General features: G+C 42.5%; 1 protein-coding gene across 1 annotated transcript in view; it reads left to right on the top strand.

Annotated features, from left to right (window-relative positions):
* Window positions 1-13846: 13846 nt before the first annotated feature.
* WNT5A (Wnt family member 5A) overlaps window positions 13847-19612 on the top strand; it is a 46609-nt gene continuing 40843 nt past the window's right edge. The window contains exon 1 of the mRNA XM_069736698.1: window positions 13847-14496. Within this exon, the coding sequence (XP_069592799.1) occupies window positions 14491-14496 (6 nt within the window). The 5' untranslated portion in view covers window positions 13847-14490. The remainder of the gene's footprint in view (window positions 14497-19612) is intronic.

Genomic DNA, 19612 nt, shown 5'->3' on the forward strand with positions numbered 1-19612 from the left:
GCTGTTCAAAATAGGCACAAAATATAGCGCCAGATGTCCTGCCCGCACCCGCTTACAGTTTTTATCTGGTTCCCGCTCTCCGCCCCTCCCAAGGACCATGTGTAGCCATGCAGATGTTTCTCAGAATTGGCCTAGAACATCATGATAAAGGCTGAGTTTACCAGATGTGATGGAATCTGATGGGTTCCTGCCCTAGACAATGGCCGACGGGGACGTTCTGGTGCCAGTCGGCAGCACCTGTGCGGTCAGGTCATTGACAGCCTGGGTAATAAGATGGGGTCATGGCTTTACTTCCATTAGATCCATGATCTGAATAACCACAGGCTTCAGGAGTGTCCTCATTGTCTTGTTATGTCCTGAGACCATGAATCACTCTCCGAAGACGTGACGGAGAGATGGGTCCTTATATGGAGAGGACGACGTCTGCACACTGAACTCATTATCGTTTTGGGCAGTCACCGACGGGTGGGTCAGGGCTTAATCATCACTTATCGAAACCACTGACTACAGTTAAGCCAACCAGGGAAATAAATAATGAAAAAAAAAAAAAGTTTAATTGTAATTCCTTTTCCATTTTAAAGCAATCGCTTACATTCTGAGGCTGAAAAAAAAAAAAAAAAACAACCCATCCTCACCATGTTCAGCTGGCACGGATCTTGTGTTTTTGGAACAAACCCTGCGCCTACGTTATTTACACGCTCTGAGGGTCACCAGTGTGTGTTCTCTCCTCCGAGGAAATCTGCTAGATTATTCTAATCACTCACGGATCAAACTATGATCAGAGTGTGATCAAATGTGGAGAAGATGGGAAAAAAAAAAAAAATATCTATATCTATATATTTATTTTATTATTATACATTTTTATAGCGCCATATATTCCATGGCACTTTACATGTGAATACGGGGCAAATATAGACAAACATTAAACATGAGCAGATAACAAGGCACACGAGTACATAAGGAGGGATATAGATATATACATCTCCCCCATTTGGTCAGTCCATGAAAAACTGACTGCACTCAGATGTCATCCGAGTGCAGTCCGATGTTTTCCACAAACTTGAGTGCTATTTGATGATTTGTTGGATCACAATCACACCAAAGACGGGGTCGTCTGCGCGAGCCCCAATAGTGCCCAAGGTGGTGGTTTCAATATAGACACCGGGGGTGGCTATTGGTTTTTCAGGGTAGTGGTCTCATACACTGGGTGATGCTTAGTGAAGTGCCCAATGGGGATGGTGCTTTACACAGGTATCCTCACTTCTGTGCTCTCTGAATCCCTGTATCATGGTCAGACACCCTGTCAAGTATCAGTTTTGCCAGTAGGATTCCATTAATGTTTAATTCATTACCTGTCACTTACCATAAACCGGTTTTTGTATTTTTTTACATGGTATAAATCCTGTTTTCCTACTGAATCTGGCGTTGTTTTTCTTTTGTTCCTGCGCCTCTGCGTTCCTGAGATATGGCCCCCTCTTCCCTGTGTGCAAGCCTAGTCTTTTTAGCGAAGTGGGCGAACTCAACGCTTCTCCGTGGGAGCTTTCTTGAGAACCTCACCCAGCTGGGAAGGGAAGAGAAGGCCATAGCTCAGGATCAGAAAGGCAAAACAGTAAAATAAACAGCCTGAAGACAACATGCATTAGGGGTTAATATACAGAGTTCAGAGATGCCTCTTATCAAGCTTTGGGTGTCGTTAGCTGCAATGATTGTTCTAGCACCTGGAACTTATCATTGCTGGACTAGAGCAGTGCACTTCCTGGTCTGACTCCGCCCCCTCCTGTGATAGGCAGCTCACCGTCTATGGACATTGTATATACAGAGCCTGGTGTGGGCGGGGCTAGCTTCCTCAGCTCTGCTGTATTGCCAAATCTAAAAGCTCCGATTGTGTCAGAACGGCAGCACCCAGTAATCTAAGTGATACATCGTTGGATTCAGCTTCTATTTGCCTACATCAGGCTGCAAAAAAACTGCTAATAGATTCCCTTTAAAAAGACTTGCAATCATTTAAAGCCCCGCTGGAGCTTTTGCATTGGGGCCCACAAGATTCACGTTAGACCACTGAGCTTTCCCATATATTCGGCAATACCACAGCTGCCGGTCTGGATCTCTCCTGATCCTGGAAAAGTCCTTAAACTCAAATATGTCGCTAAAAATTTCTAATGCAACTGATACATTAGTACTTGTAGTTCTCTCAGCCCCCTCCCGATCTGTGTAGTATAATTGGAGACTTGTGACATCACCATCGTTCTCGATGTGCTATAATAACCACTCATCCTTTTCCCTACAGCACTTTTATACTTTCCTGTGCACAATTATTACTCACAGATACCGTTCATTGCTGTTGCATTGACCTGTTCATTAGAGAGTCTATTATCTTCTCTTTGCCAAGTGATCACACAATGGGATACAGCGATCCGTAAAGATTATTACTAGTGACAAGCTAATGTGCTGGGATAAGGTGTTATCTGAGCATGCTCGGGTCCTAAACGAGTGCCTTCAGCATGCTGGAATTATATGTTTGAGTCCCCGCGGCTGCATGTCTCATGGCTGTTCAACAGCCACAACACATGCAGGGATTGCTTGTCGAACAGCCGCGGGGACACGAACATGTCAAAGTCACTCAGTTAGGACCCGAGCATGCTCAGATAACACTTTATCCCAGCACTAGTTACTAGTGATTGGGGACCAGCGGGACATTATTTGTGGTTCATCACTTTACAGAGGGGGCAGAGTGAATAATACTGATAGGTCACTATAATACAAGCCTAATACTTTGCAGGAAAGCAAAATTCCATTTCGGAGACCTCGTTTGGACGTCTTGGAGGATTTTACCTGCCGGTCTTATTCCCACATGTTGTAATTAGTCGGAGCCTCTGCCCAGTTGTTCCAGGACAGAGCCCACAGATAACTGGCTGCACTCCCATCACCGCTGACACTCGCTGCTGCCGCCTGCTCAGTAAGTACATCGCCGCCTCCTCTACAGCACGATTATTGCCCGAAACGCTTTCTCACATTACTACTTTATCGTCTTTATAGCCATCCAATTAGTGAATACTGTGCCATGCTGGGACTTATAGTTCCACAACAGCTTGAATAGTCTCCTGGGTTTTACCATCTTGTACTAGATTGTAGTTTATACAGAAGAAATGTAGTTCGGCTGAACTTTTCATAGGCTGTTAGCACCGTACCAGCAGAAGAACCACAAGTCCCATAGTAGATTACATAGAGGTCTTGGGATATCATCATTGTGATGTTGTAGAACTACAAGTCCCATAGTGGACTACATAGAGGTCTTGGGATATCATCATTGTGATGTTGTAGAACTACAAGTCCCATAGTAGACTACATGGAGATCTTGGGATATCATCATTGTGAGGTTGTAGAACTACAAGTCCCATAGTAGACTACATGGAGATCTTGGGATATCATCATTGTGATGTTGTAGAACTACAAGTCCCATAGTAGACTACATAGAGGTCTTGGGATATCATCATTGTGATGTTGTAGAACTACAACTCCCATAGTAGACTACATAGAGATCTTGGGATATCATCATTGTGATGTTGTAGAACTACAAGTCCCATAGTAGACTACATAGAGATCTTGGGATATCATCATTGTGATGTTGTAGAACTACAAGTCCCACAGTGGACTACTTATGGTTTTTGGGATATCATCATTGTGATGTTGTAGAACTACAAGTCCCATAGTAGACTACATAGAGATCTTGGGATATCATCATTGTGATGTTGTAGAACTACAAGTCCCATAGTAGACTACATGGAGATCTTGGGATATCATCATTGTGAGGTTGTAGAACTACAAGTCCCATAGTAGACTACTTATGGTTTTTGGGATATCATCATTGTGAGGTTGTAGAACTACAAGTCCCATAGTAGACTACATAGAGATCTTGGGATATCATCATTGTGATGTTGTAGAACTACAAGTCCCATAGTAGACTACATAGAGATCTTGGGATATCATCATTGTGATGTTGTAGAACTACAAGTCCCATAGTAGACTACATAGAGATCTTGGGATATCATCATTGTGATGTTGTAGAACTACAAGTCCCATAGTAGACTACATGGAGATCTTGGGATATCATCATTGTGAGGTTGTAGAACTACAAGTCCCATAGTAGACTACTTATGGTTTTTGGGATATCATCATTGTGAGGTTGTAGAACTACAAGTCCCATAGTAGACTACATAGAGATCTTGGGATATCATCATTGTGATGTTGTAGAACTACAAGTCCCATAGTAGACTACATAGAGATCTTGGGATATCATCATTGTGATGTTGTAGAACTACAAGTCCCATAGTAGACTACATAGAGATCTTGGGATATCATCATTGTGATGTTGTAGAACTACAAGTCCCATAGTAGACAACATATGGTTTTGGGGATATCATCATTGTGATGTTGTAGAACTACAAGTCCCATATATGTCATACATTAGAGTATGTACAGAAGTTACAGGTGCCTGTCCGTTGTGAGAATTCAGCTGTTTGCGAAGATGCTTTTGGCATGTATGGGACTTGTAGTCCTACTTGTATGGGACTTGTAGTCCTACTACGGCTTTCTATGCAGAAGAACAGACCGCTGACCTGGAAGTTCAAATGAAATGCGCTTTGTAGATTTAGAATTACAGGCAGGGCATTCTGAGACTTGTAGTACTACATACTATTTTGATAGTCTCTCGCACATTTATTTACTTTGTTTTGTTTATTTGTGTCTATTATGTAACTACAATGTCTAAAACAGTTCGCCCGGTTGATTGCAGCAAAGGCATGCAGGGACTTGTAGTACTACAGACCGTCTGCACATTATTTCTATATTTATATCTCATATGTCACTACGACATCTACAGTTCACCTAGTTCAACGCAGCAAATCCATGCAGGGACTTGTAGTTCCTCAATAAGCAAACCATTCCTGCTGCCCATCTTCCAGCAGCCTTTGGAGAATCCTGGCACATTAGGCTTTGTTCACACTGACTTTTTTTTTTTTGGAGGTGGGGGGGGGGGGGGGTAGAGGTTTTCAAGCAGAAACCTCATCAGGAAAAGTTTTTTGTGGAACTTTTGGAGGAGTTTTTTTTCTGCTCCTGAAGAGGTTTAGAAGTTTTTTTTTTTTCCTGAAGGAGTTTTAGAGTTTTAGCCGCCTTTTAATTTACTTCAAAGAGGAAGTGATGCAGACTTTTTTTTTTCTCCACCAGTTGTTTTCAAAACCTCTTCAGGGAAATAAACCCTCAAAAAAAAAAAAAAAAAAAAAAAAATTTTAAAATAAAATCCTCATCCCAACAGCAAAGTGCATTATCAATGGGATTGAATAGGAAGAGTTTCCAAGCAAAGCTGTTTTTTTTTTAACCAAAAACTCAAACAAAACAAACAACAACTTTGAACCCAACTAATAAAAAAAAATATATATGTTTTTTTTTTCCCACTTTTTTTTTTATGCCTCTTATGATTTCTTAGGCCAGAATTTGCACCTTAAACCTGCACTAAATCTGACGCCTCTCGGTAATCACGCCCGAATTCTGACTATGTGGCAAAAATTAAATTGGACCCCCCCCCCCAAAAAAAAAAAAAATAAAAAAAATAAATAAAAATCTGGTGCAAAACTTTTGATAGCCTGCTCCAGGGTGCCTACAACTCCCACCATCTATGCAATGATGAGCATGCAGGGACTTGTAGTACTGCACAGTTTTAGAGGCTTTTTTTTTTGGAAGCCGGGCTTGCAGGGACTTGTAGTTCCATAGTCTTTCTTATAACCATCACTGTTAAAGCCAAATATTTCAATATTCAGAGTCTCAGCTTTCGGAGTCGGACTGAGGTTTGTCCGTGACATTTGAGGACGTTATGGCTTGGAGCAGCTGTGCCCCCCGGCCCCCGGGATGGGGGCAATAGAAGGTTTTATTTCAGGTGATTGGAGCCGTCGTTCACTCATTGACAGATCGGTGCCATTTTCTGCTAATTCTAGTGATTTCAGCAATGACCCTTAACACCTAACAGCAAGCAGCTTCCTAAAGGGGCCAATCCAGGTATGTGGGCCATAAAAACCTGTGTGAGGCTACTAATGGCGGCTTTATACCTGCTATTCAGTGACACACCTGCAGGCTAGCCATGGCGGCAATAAATAGTTCCTCTGTGAAGACGTAATTTAACAAGAATGATCCGCAGCAGACGAGAGACCGCACTGTCCGATCTGAATCATTTGGGCACCTTTAGTTATTGGCTTGTTTAAGAATGAGATGCAATACCAGACATGACCACTAGCAAGACTGGTGGCGCTGTTTATGGTGGAAGGGGGGGGGGGGGGGGGGGGGGAGGGAAGGATTTTTTTATATATATTTTAAATTATTAATGATTTGCTTGATTTAGAAATAAATGCAATATCAAACATGACCACTAACAAGACTGGTGGTGCTGTTTATGGGGAAAAAGTAAATAATATATTTACTTTTTCCCCATAAACAGCACCACCAGTCTTGTTAGTGGTCATGTTTGATATTGCATTTATTTCTAAATCAAGCAAATCATTAATAAGAGATAGATATATATATATATATATATATATATATATATATATATATATATATATATAATCTATAATATAACGCTGGGAGCGTCACTCTGTCAGAAGCCTCTATAGACTGCGCAAGCGCCGGCGCAGTCTGGGCCTCACAGAGCGACGCTCCCGGGAGATCGCGGTATGCGTAAGCACTGAACGCATACCGCGATCTCCACCGGAGAGTCAGGGACCGCCAGGAGGGAGGGTAAGTATACTCACCTTTCCCGGTTCCAGCGCTGCTTGCGGCTCCGTCTCCCGGCTCCTCTGCTCCCGGCTCCGGAGGGCGCGGACTGCGCAGGCGCCGATTCCTGCTGCCGGAATCGGCGCCTGCGCAGTCCGCGCTTTCCGGCGCCATTTTCTTGAAGACACACTCCGGCTCCACTGCAGGTGTGTCTTCAAGAAAATGGCGCCGGAAAGCGCAGACGCCGATTCCTGCTGCCGGAATCGGCGCCTGCGCAGTCCCCGCTTTCCGGCGCCATTTTCTTGAAGACATACCTGCAGTGGAGCCGGACGATAGGCGAGTATGGTATTTTTTTTTTTTTTTATATGGCAGCAGCATTCGGGGGCATACACACTGGAGCAGGGGGCATATAATACAATGGTGGCGCAGGATGGGAGCAGCACATGACAGAACGGGCGCAGGATGGCAGCAGCACATGACAGGATGGGGGCGCAGGATGGAGCAGCACATACCAGGATGGAGACCATATACCAATATAAATGCTCGCCACCCGGGCGTAGAACGGGTTCAATAGCTAGTATATATATATATATATATATATATATATATATATATATATATAATATCTCTTATTAGTTATTTGCTTGACTTAGAATTAGATGCAATACCAGACACGACCACTAGCAAGATTAGGGGCGCTGCTTATGGAGGAAAAAAATATATATTTATTTTTTTTTTTACTTATTGGCGATTTGCTTGATTTAAAATGAGATGCAATACTAAACGCATCCACTAACAAGTTTGGGGGCGCTCTGTATGGCGAAAAAGAACAGATTTTTTTTTTTTCTACACGTAAAAACTTCCAAAGGCTTTAAAAAAAAAAAAAAAAGTTTTTTTCCCTGTCAATTTTTTTTATTTTATTTTATTTTTTAAATAGAGTTTTTGAGGAGTTCATATGTTGGGATTAAATTCTATAGAGCAAAATACGCAACATACAATGAAGTTTTGTGATGTTTTCTTGGGTGCAGTTTTTTTTTTTTTTTTTGCAATGCATCATGGTTTCAATATGGAGGATTTTTTTGTTATTTTTCATATATAGACTTTTCTTCATAGGACTGAAGGCTTAAAAAAAAAAAAAAAAGAGATTGTGAAAAAATGCTATGAAAAATTGCACCTTCGTTAAAAAGTGTATATATATATATTAGCTATTGAACCCGTTCTACGCCCGGGTGGCGAGCATTTATATTGGTATATGGTCTCCATCCTGGTATGTGCTGCTCCATCCTGCGCCCCCATCCTGTCATGTGCTGCTCCCATCCTGCGCCCCCGTTCTGTCATGTGCTGCTCCCATCCTGCGCCTCCATTCTGTCATTTGCTGCTCCCATCCTGCGCCCCCGTTCTGTCATGTGCTGCTCCCATCCTGCACCCGTTCTGTCATGTGCTGCTCCCATCCTGCGCCCCCGTTCTGTCATGTGCTGCTCCCATCCTGCGCCTCCATTCTGTCATTTGCTGCTCCCATCCTGCACCCGTTCTGTCATGTGCTGCTCCCATCCTGCGCCTCCATTCTGTCATTTGCTGCTCCCATCCTGTCATTTGCTGCTCCCATCCTGCGTCCCCGTTCTGTCATGTGCTGCGGCCATCCTGCGCCTGTTCTGTCATGTGCTGCTCCCATCCTGCGCCCGTTCTGTCATGTGCTGCTGCCATCCTGCGCCCGTTCTGTCATGTGTTGCTGCCATCCTGCGCCCGTTCTGTCATGTGCTGCTGCCATCCTGCGCCCGTTCTCTCATGTGCTGCTGCCATCCTGCGCCCGTTCTCTCATGTGCTGCTGCCATCCTGCGCCCGTTCTGTCATGTGCTGCTGCCATCCTGCGCCCGTTCTGTCATGTGCTGCGGCCATCCTGCGCCCGTTCTGTCATGTGCTGCGGCCATCCTGCGCCCGTTCTGTCATGTGCTGCGGCCATCCTGCGCCCATTCTGTCATGTGCTGCGGCCATCCTGCGCCCGTTCTGTCATGTGCTGCGGCCATCCTGCGCCCGTTCTGTCATGTGCTGCGGCCATCCTGCGCCCGTTCTGTCATGTGCTGCTGCCATCCTGCGCCCGTTCTGTCATGTGCTGCGGCCATCCTGCGCACGTTCTGTCATGTGCTGTGGCCATCCTGCGCCCGTTCTGTCATGTGCTGCTGCCATCCTGCGCCCGTTCTGTCATGTGCTGCTCCCATCCTGCGCCACCATTGTATTATATGCCCCCCGCTCCAGTGTGTATGCCCCCGAATGCTGCTGCCATATAAAAAACAAAAAAATACCATACTCGCCTATCGTCCGGCTCCACTGCAGGTATGTCTTCAAGAAAATGGCGCCGGAAAGCGGGGACTGCGCAGGCGCCGATTCCGGCAGCAGGAATCGGCGCCTGCGCAGTCCGCGCTTTCCGGCGCCATTTTCTTGAAGACACACCTGCAGTGGAGCCGGAGTGTGTCTTCAAGAAAATGGCGCCGGAAAGCGCGGACTGCGCAGGCGCCGATTCCGACAGCAGGAATCGGCGCCTGCGCAGTCCGCGCCCTCCGGAGCCGGGAGCAGAGGAGCCGGGAGACGGAGCCGCAAGCAGCGCTGGAACCGGGAAAGGTGAGTATACTTACCCTCCCTCCTGGCGGTCCCTGACTCTCCGGTGGAGATCGCTGTATGCGTTCAGTGCTTACGCACACCGCGATCTCCCGGGAGCGTCGCTCTGTGAGGCCCAGACTGCGCCGGCGCTTGCGCAGTCTATAGAGGCTTCGGACAGAGTGACGCTCCCAGCGTTATATTATAGATATATACACAAAAAAGTCTTTACTCCTGCATTATTATTTTTTTTTTGTTTTTCTTTGTATATTTAGACGTAGGATGTTATTTAAAGTCTATAATGAAACAAAAAAAAAAACCTATATAAAATGCATTTTGGTTTATGGCGTTTTCTGTGTAATTTTTTGACGTTAGTGATGCTTCCTTGCTCTTTATTTCTTTTGTCCCTCTCCTTTAGACCACGTTCACACTATCAGTATTTGGTCAGTATTTTACATCAGTATTCGTAAGCTAAAACCAGGAGTGGGTGATAAATTCAGAAGTGGTGAAAAAAAAAAAAAAAAAAAAAAAAAAATTATATATATATATAAACTTTTTTTTCCCCCTACCAGGCATTCTTCCAACCCTCAAGAAAAAGCTAAAAAAAAAAAATAAAAAAAAAAATGTCATGGCAAAAGCAACATGGATTTCCTATGGAAACATATAGAAAGAAGGTTCCATTAATTTTTAAAAGGTTTTTTTAGGTTATGCGACCGAACTGAAATGTCAAGTTTTTTTTTTTTGTTTTTTTTTTTTTAAGATTTAGAGCGTTTCCATGCAGTTTCTGCTCAAAAAAAAAATAAATATTAAATGAACAAAAAGGACTCGGCAAAAAGTGAGCACATACTCGTATGGCAAGTTCACGCAACTGTATAATAATTAAAAAAAAATAAAAAATCTGAGATTCATCCAGAAAAGTAGGACGACTTCTTTCTCACTCATCTTTTGTGCGCAGTTTTTTTTTTCTCCACCAGCTGCAATTATTTATCTCCAAGACCACGTGCCCTAGGTTACAGAATTGAAATTGGATGTTATATTGTGGCATTATTTTTTTTCTAATTTTTTTTTGGGCGCATCCATAGACATGAATGGGCAAAACACATACAATTTCAGTAAGCACGTGGATTTGATCAGTGGGAAGAATTAAAAAATTAAATAAATAAAAAAATCGCTCATCAGCGCTGCCCCATTGAATAAACATCGGTCCGTTTTTTTTTTTTAGAACGGACAGCGCTCGGATCGAAAATACGGTCCCTAAGGAAGTGAAGGGAGGCTCTTTAGGGTCGTTATGGTAAAAGAGCAGTTCATCTGATTAGCACATCGCAGTGGTGGGTTTTAGTGATCATTACGGACAGTAAACCCCAATCTCCTGTCAGTGGGTGATAATGCCAGGAGCGCCATAAAGCCCATTGTGGCAGGTAGGGCTGCGCTCTGTGGCTGCTGGGCTTTGTTTGCTCTGGAAGCCTCCATGTGATAGGGAGCAGGTCTCCGCAGCCATGTTTGCCTTTCACACAGAGGAAGGTGTACTACCTGGGACATGATACCGGGGATTCCTCTCCTTCCTGTTGCCTGCATGCATGACTTCAGGGCCAAGCCACTTGGCTCCAGGTCCTGGCTCTGGAAGTGAAGGGGGAGGGGGCTGGCTGCAAGTTCATTACTGCAACTTACACCTGAGACTAATTGACTTGTGATGTGTGAGCCTGGACAGATGCAGCAGAGCTGGGATTGTAATCTCACACCAGATGTAAGGAAACTACTGAGAGCTGAGCACCGAGTTGTGTTGGTGAAGGAAAATCCAGGACTCGGTCACACAACCAGATTTTTGGTTTGAGATGAGCAAACATGCCGGGATAAGGTGTTATCTGAGCATGCTCGAGTCCTAACCGAGCGACTTCGGCGTGCTCGAATAATATGTTCGAGTCCCCGCGGCTGCATGTCTCGCGGCTGTTTGACGGACACGGATTCCCTGTTTGTTAGACAATCCCTGCACCTGTTGCGGCTGTCGACATGCAGCCGCGGGGACTCGGACATGTTATTCAAGCGCGCCGAAGACACTCGGTTAGGACTCAAGCATGCTCAGATAACACCTGTATTTCCCATTGATTGAAAATGGAAGCGTGCACTAGTTTCTTCCACAAATTGGATGATCCACATGAACATTAAAAAAAAAAACGGATGGCACATGGATGCAAAAAACGGACACATAAACGTAAAAAAAAGTTGGACACGGATGACACTCGGATCACACATGGCTGAAGGTTAGAAAAAAATAGTCTGAGTTTTCTAGATGAAACCTGAATGATTTCTCTTCGGCTCAGGCGCCCTACGCTTTATTACTTTCCACCATGGAAGGAGCCTTCGTGCAATGACAACTTGCAAATCTGATTTGTGCTGAAAAGTCAGCACAAAACAACAAAGGAATTATCAGCCTCCGTCACACATCGTATAAAACACGTGCGTGAAAAAATGGCACCGCTGTTTTCTATCATTATGTCATCCATGTGTCCGTTTTTACCACCCGTGTGTCCATTTTTACCATCCGTGTTTGTTTTTACCACCCATGTGTCCCTTTTTACCACCCACGTGTCCATTTTTACCACCCACGTGATTTTGTCGCATTTCCGCGCCAAGACGCAAGCATCGAAACGACGCATGCGTCGTCAAACGCGGCCAAACGTGAACAAAAAAAACGCATGCATTTTTAATGTTAACCCCTATCTGATCTCGGACGGGATAGTACGTCCGAGGTCAGAAGCTCCGCTTTGATGCAGGGCTCCGCGGTGAGCCCGCACCAAAGCCGGGACATGTCAGCTGTTTTGAACAGCTGACATGTGCCCGTAATAGGCGCGGGCAGAATCGCGATCTGCCCGCACCTATTAACTAGTTAAATGCCGCTGTGAAACGCAGACAGCGGCATTTAACTACCGCTTCCGGCCGGGCGGCCGGAAATGACGTCATCACCGACCCCCGTCACATGATCGGGGGTCGGCGATGCGTCTCCATTGTAACCATAGAGGTCCTTGAGACCTCTATGGTTACTGATCGCCGGTGGCTGTGAGCGCCACCCTGTGGTCGGCGCTCACAGCACACCTCCATTTCTGCTACATAGCAGCGATCAGCAGATCGCTGCTATGTAGCAGAGCCGATCGCGTTGTGCCTGCTTCTAGCCTCCCATGGAGGCTATTGAAGCATGGCAAAAGTAAAAAAAAAAAAAAGTTAAAAAAAATGTGAAAAAAATAAAAAAGTTTAAATCACCCCCCTTTCGCACCAATCAAAATAAATCAATAAAAAAAAATCAAATCTACACATATTTGGTATCGCCGCGCTCAGAATCGCCCGATCTATCAATTAAAAAAAAGCATTAACCTGATCGCTAAACGGCGCAGCGAGTAAAAATTCAAAACGCCAGAATTACGTTTTTTAGGTCGCCGCGACATTGCATTAAAATGCAATAACTGGCGATCAAAAGAACATATCTGCACCAAAATGCTATTATTAAAAACGTCATCTCGGCACGCAAAAAATAAGCCCTCAAACGACCCCAGATCACGAAAAATGGAGACGCTACGAGTATCGGAAAATGGCGCAATTTTTTTTTTTTTATTTAGCAAAGTTTGGAATTTTTTTTCACCACTTAGATAAAAAATAACCTAGTCATGTTAGGTGTCTATGAACTCGTACTGACCTGGAGAATCATAATGTCAAGTCAGTTTTAGCATTTAGTGAACCTAGCAAAAAAGCCAAACAAAAAACAAGTGTGGGACTGCACTTTTTTTTGCAATTTCACCGCACTTGGAATTTTTTTCCCGTTTTCTAGTACACGACATGCTAAAACCAATGATGTCGTTCAAAAGTACAACTCGTCCCGCAAAAAATAAGCCCTCACACGGCCAAATTCACGGAAAAATAAAGTTATGGCTCTGGGAAGGAGGGGAGCGAAAAACGAACACGGAAAAACGAAAAATCCCCCGGTCATGAAGGGGTTAAATATAGGAAAACACGACGCATGCGTTTATGTGCGTTACAAACCCCGCGGCAAAAAACGCAAATATGAAACCAGCCTTAGATGATGACATCAAATAGATAGATACATTTCAGATTAAATCAGTGTTTCCGATGCAACCCTTTAAATGAAATATTTCCAAAAATAGGACAAATAAAAGCCGTAAATTAAATTAGCAAAGAAAAAAAGTGTATGACGTCATGCAAACATGACGTCACGACGTGAAACTTTTGACAGCTCTCTTCATCCCTGAAGGAGTTAATCCTGCTGAGTCGCCCAGAAGCCATATACCTGCTGCTTTGTGAGTGCCCTTCATGAATATTCCATGCGTGCTGCCGGCCCTGGAACATGCCCCCCTCTGTGGCCGCAGCACAGACCCCTCATTACCAGCACAATGTGCAGCCAGTGTAGGGGGCTGCAGCCTGCAATAGGCGGGACCCAGTGCGCCTGCGCGCCGTGGAACTTTTCCCAGCTCTGGCTGCCGGAGTTTCCACAGTGAGGGCTGGAGAGAGGAGCGAGCAGGGCGCACACCGGAGACCACCACGGATTGTCCCGGACCCACCCGTCACATTTAAAGGGGAGCTCCATGTGCCGGGTGCTTTCATTCCGGAGGAGCGGATTGTGCCCACCCTGCACCGGTCCATGGACATGACACCCAGTCTGCGCCTTCTGATGAGAGCAGGGGTGCTGTCACCCACCTCCAGTGTCTCCTCCAGGCTCTGAAGTTCTGTCTTCCCTTAACCACTTTTGATGGACACATTGAGAACACCACCACCACTGTTGGGGGCTGCATAGGTGGGCTTCATACTTCATTCTGGGGGATATTTGGTCAAATCTGGGACTCCCCACTTCGGAATATACTTGTCGCCGGATCAACCTTGGCAAAGGAACCCCAAATTAACCAGCAAACAAGGATTTACTAGTGGAGGGGCACAGCTACCAGGGTGGCATCTCAACAAAATCCAGGAGGAACCTGAGGAAAGGCTTTGGAGCTTCACTCATCGGGGATTACACACAAATCCTCTCCCTTTGCTGTAGGGGGGTCTTTTTATACTAGGGGGGATCAAGTTCAGTTTTGTTTTTTGGATTTAATCTGTTTTGGATTATAACATTGTCCTACCACCAGTGTGACCACAATGAAGGTGAGTCTGAGCTGACCATGTCTTTCCTAAACATTTGTAGATGATTATTTTCCAAAGATGAAGGACAAAAAAAACCTTCTACACTTGTCCCACCTCACTGTAGAGTCCTCATGGAGATCTTACTAGATGTTACCCCAGGACTTTTTATTGTTGCCTGTGCTTTTAAGGTTCAACCAAAAGTCTCCAAAACTTCTCAGAAGTTGATGGTTCTTCCAGTGTTCTTCACCTTCTTTACACTCAATGAACGAAAGCAATGAGGAGTTCAACATGTTTCCAGCTAAAGGACTTCACACAAGTTATAGCCCACTTTATTATATAAGATGGTCCTAAAAAAGTGTAAACTTCATCTAATGTGATCACTGGAGATGTTAGATCTCATCAAATGTGATCACTGGAGGAGATGTTAGATCTCATCAAATGTGATCATAGAGAAGATGTTAGATCTCATCCAATGTGATCATAGAGAAGATATTAGATCTCATCTAAAGTGATCATAGAGAAGATGTTAGATCTCATCTAATGTGATCATAGAGAAGATGTTAGATCTCATCTAAAGTGATCATAGAGAAGATGTTAGATCTCATCTAAAGTGATCATAGAGAAGATGTTAGATCTCATCTAAAGTGATCATAGAGAAGATGTTAGATCTCGTCTAAAGTGATCATAGAGAAGATGTTAGATCTCATCTAAAGTGATCATAGAGAAGATGTTAGATCTCATCTAATGTGATCATAGAGAAGATGTTAGATCTCATCTAATGTGATCATAGAGAAGATGTTAGATCTCATCTAATGTGATCATAGAGAAGATGTTAGATCTCATCTAAAGTGATCATAGAGAAGATGTTAGATCTCATCTAAAGTGATCATAGAGAAGATGTTAGATCTCATCTAAAGTGATCATAGAGAAGATGTTAGATCTCATCTAAAGTGATCATAGAGAAGATGTTAGATCTCATCTAAAGTGATCATAGAGAAGATGTTAGACTTCATCAAATGTGATCATAGAGAAGATGTTAGATCTCATCTAAAGTGATCATAGAGAAGATATTAGATCTCATCTAAAGTGATCATAGAGAAGATGTTAGATCTCATCAAATGTGATCATAGAGAAGATGTTAGACTTTATATGTAATCACTGGAGGAGATGTTAGACTTACTTCTTAAAATGAAATGTGATCACTGGAGAAGATTGTAGATCTATAATGTGATCATAGAGAAGATGTTAGGTCTCTCCTAAAGTGATCACTGGAGAAGATGGTTAGATTTCATCAAATGTGATCACTGGAGGAGGTTAGTCTTCATCAGATGTGATCACTGGAGGAGGTTAGTCTTCATCAGATGTGATCACTGGAGGAGGTTAGTCTTCATCAAATGTGATCACTGGAGGAGGTTAGTCTTCATCAGATGTGATCACTGGAGGAGGTTAGTCTTCATCAGATGTGATCACTGGAGGAGGTTAGTCTTCATCAGATGTGATCACTGGAGGAGGTTAGTCTTCATCAGATGTGATCACTGGAGGAGGTTAGTCTTCATCAGATGTGATCACTGGAGGAGGTTAGTCTTCATCAGATGTGATCACTGGAGGAGGTTAGTCTTCATCAGATGTGATCACTGGAGGAGGTTAGTCTTCATCAGATGTGATCACTGGAGGAGGTTAGTCTTCATCAGATGTGATCACTGGAGGAGGTTAGTCTTCATCAGATGTGATCACTGGAGGAGGTTAGTCTTCATCAGATGTGATCACTGGAGGAGGTTAGTCTTCATCAGATGTGATCACTGGAGGAGGTTAGTCTTCATCAGATGTGATCACTGGAGGAGGTTAGTCTTCATCAGATGTGATCACTGGAGGAGGTTAGTCTTCATCAGATGTGATCACTGGAGGAGGTTAGTCTTCATCAGATGTGATCACTGGAGGAGGTTAGTCTTCATCAGATGTGATCACTGGAGGAGGTTAGTCTTCATCAGATGTGATCACTGGAGGAGGTTAGTCTTCATCAGATGTGATCACTGGAGGAGGTTAGTCTTCATCAGATGTGATCACTGGAGGAGGTTAGTCTTCATCAGATGTGATCAGGGAGTAGATGTGTCCATGTCTTGTGGTCAATAGTTGGGATAGGGAACTTTGACCATTTCTCCAATTTGTCACCACAAGTTCAAACGGAGACCCTTACCACATACCCTGAGAGTTTATTTTGGAGTCTTCCTGTGCAAATGTTCCTCAACAGAACACATGGAATTTGAGACAAAGATGGTCCCACTTTACACCTAGACTCTAAGCCAGGATCTCCTCCCTCCCAGACAGGCTACATGGGGCAGACAATAGCACCAGGGCTGCTTTTATTGCACGTGTTCCTAAAACTCACAACATGGCTCGATATGTAGGAGAGGGAGGGAAGGAAGGTGGGGGGAGATGTTGCACATTTGTGCCCTGGAATTCCACCTACTTGTTACTGGGTGAACACTTTTCCTATGGGGCTGGAAGCAGTGAACTTGGAGGCTCTCCTCACCCAGTGCAGGTGGTCAGAGTCTATGACTCACCCCCATTATTAATGCATGCTGCAATCAGGCATCCTCTATGGAAAAGTAGGAAGGTAGACGAAGAAAGAGGTGAGCTCTGAGCAAGCTGCAACCTGTGCTGCCTCCTATCGACCACAACTGTAAGTGCAATCATTGTCAAGAAAAATGCTCCATTTTTTTTTTTTAATAAACTTTTTTTGTGATTTATATAGGTGATTATTACATTTTTTTTTATATTTCAAGTCAGCAAAAGCAAATAATTTTGGAACTTTTCTTACACCTACTAATTAGCCCCCAATATCTATAGGTTCCATCTCCCTATGGATACAATGTATCAAATCCTAGGCTTCATCTTCTTGATGGAATGTGTCTTTCACCTTGTCCATGGCCTCAGGTCTAGTTGAACTTGTTAATGATTTTCAATTGATACCTAATCTGCTTCTTGCACAAACAATTAGGAGATTTGTCACTTAGAAAGTGATTATTCCTTTTGGCATCTGTTCCCCCTGGTCAACATCTCACTTATGTCATTAAGTGGACACAAGACAGTGATCCTGACAATGGAGGACTTTACATATCTAAATACCAGGAATATCTACCATCTCTTAAAGGGAAATTATAAAAAATATGCCTGATGGCTGTGCAATATATATTTTATTAACAAACTAGTTAGCAGGGTGGAATACATAGGAAGCCATAGTAGATGTTTTTAATTTTTTATTTTTTTATTCTCAATTTAATCCCAATCTGCTTTGGCCACCTGAAGTCTCTGTATACAGAACAGTTTCTTGTAATCATAAATTTCCTGGATGCTTCTTCTGACAAGTATACCCCCCACCTAACAACTTTTTTTTTTTCTTTCTCCCCTCGCCCATCCCCCACAAAAAAAAAGTAGAAATTAATTGCACCTTTCTCCTCTATAAGGATTTCACGGTGCAGGGAGAGCGCCCTCTTGCGGCGCATATCGGCATAATGAGTGAGTGGAAGTGGCCGCTTTGTGATCTGAAGGGGGAACTTAATTGTAAATGGTGCTCCCGAAAAAATAAAAAAATAATCTGTGAAATATTTTTTCGCTGGTAAAAAAAAAAATAAATAAATATATTAGTATTGATGATGACTGATCGTTTAGCTCATAGCAAGGACTCCCATTCTGTAAAGCAGTGTCTATAAGAAAGCTGGTTAGAACGATTTATATCGATTTATAGATCTGATGCACAAATTATAGATGGAGACCAAGAAAATAACTAATAACAGATCGAAGTAAAGTTTAAACACCTTAAGAAAACTGTAAGAAATAGAAGCTGAGAGCTGATTCATGTCTGGGGAAGCCATTCCCGAATGTTCAGATTTCATTCTAATCACAATATTTACTTTCCGATGAATGTGTCACAAGGTGCTGATAGGAAGGAGGAAGATGGAGGCTTTCTATGGAAAGGTTTGATCATCATCATATGTATTATGGTAGAGGAGCAACTCTAGAATAAACTGTGGTTGGTTTTTTGTTTCGATGTTATTTAATTTTCATTATCTACTGAGTGACAATTAATGTGTTGAAGTAAGTGGCATCTGCAGTATTGAAGGAGATGTTTCTTTCTGTGTTCTTTAGTTTGAACATTCTAGGGTCAGGATGTGTAAGAAAAGGTGGTTGGGTTATAATAATGTAATATGTCGGTATAATGTGCAATGAGAAATTCATTGGTTTACAATAGAATAGCCTAATCTGATATTTCATATAATACTGCTGTGTATTAATGTATTATTGTGCTGTTACTTTCAATCTACTACTACAATATATTGAGTTCAATATACAAACGTGACAAATATGTATATATCACACATACTATGTATAGTGCTGTATTCTAGTATTAGATGTAAAGTAACAGCACAATATATTGATACAAAGCAGCATTATATAACATACAAGTGTGTATGTGTGTATATATATAATGTGTGTGTGTGTATATATATATATATTCAGATGGAAACAAGTAGCATAATTAATATATATTTATGCTAATGTATTGTGCAATTAGTTTCAATCTGTTAGACTATATTAGTCCACACAATGTATATATTGCTATATTCTAACAGTAAATTGAAATATTAGTATACAGCAGCTGTGTTGTATACTAATAAATATTATTGTTACTTTCAATCTACTGCTAGAATATAGTAGATGTATATCTTTATTACACACTACATTCTAGTAGTAGATTGAAAGTAATGACATAATATATTAGCTTGTGTGTGTATGTATATGTGTGTATATCTGTAATTATGTGTGTGTGTGTGTATGTATATGTGTATATATATATATATATATATATATATATATATATATACACATACACACACATTATACACTAATTATATATATATATATATATATTAGTGTATAATGTGTGTGTATGTGTATGTGTGTATATATATATATATATATATATATATATATTTCACATTGGCATAATTAAGTCTTTTAAAATACAATGAAATGCAATATATTGGGGGAATAGTAGCATATTCTCAGTATTATATATTGCAACTATAATCAGAATGCAAAGTACTAGTATGATCTATTGAATAAAGCATAATATGTG

This window comes from Ranitomeya imitator, chromosome 8 (genome assembly GCF_032444005.1).
Source record: "Ranitomeya imitator isolate aRanImi1 chromosome 8, aRanImi1.pri, whole genome shotgun sequence".
Taxonomy (NCBI): domain Eukaryota; kingdom Metazoa; phylum Chordata; class Amphibia; order Anura; family Dendrobatidae; genus Ranitomeya; species Ranitomeya imitator.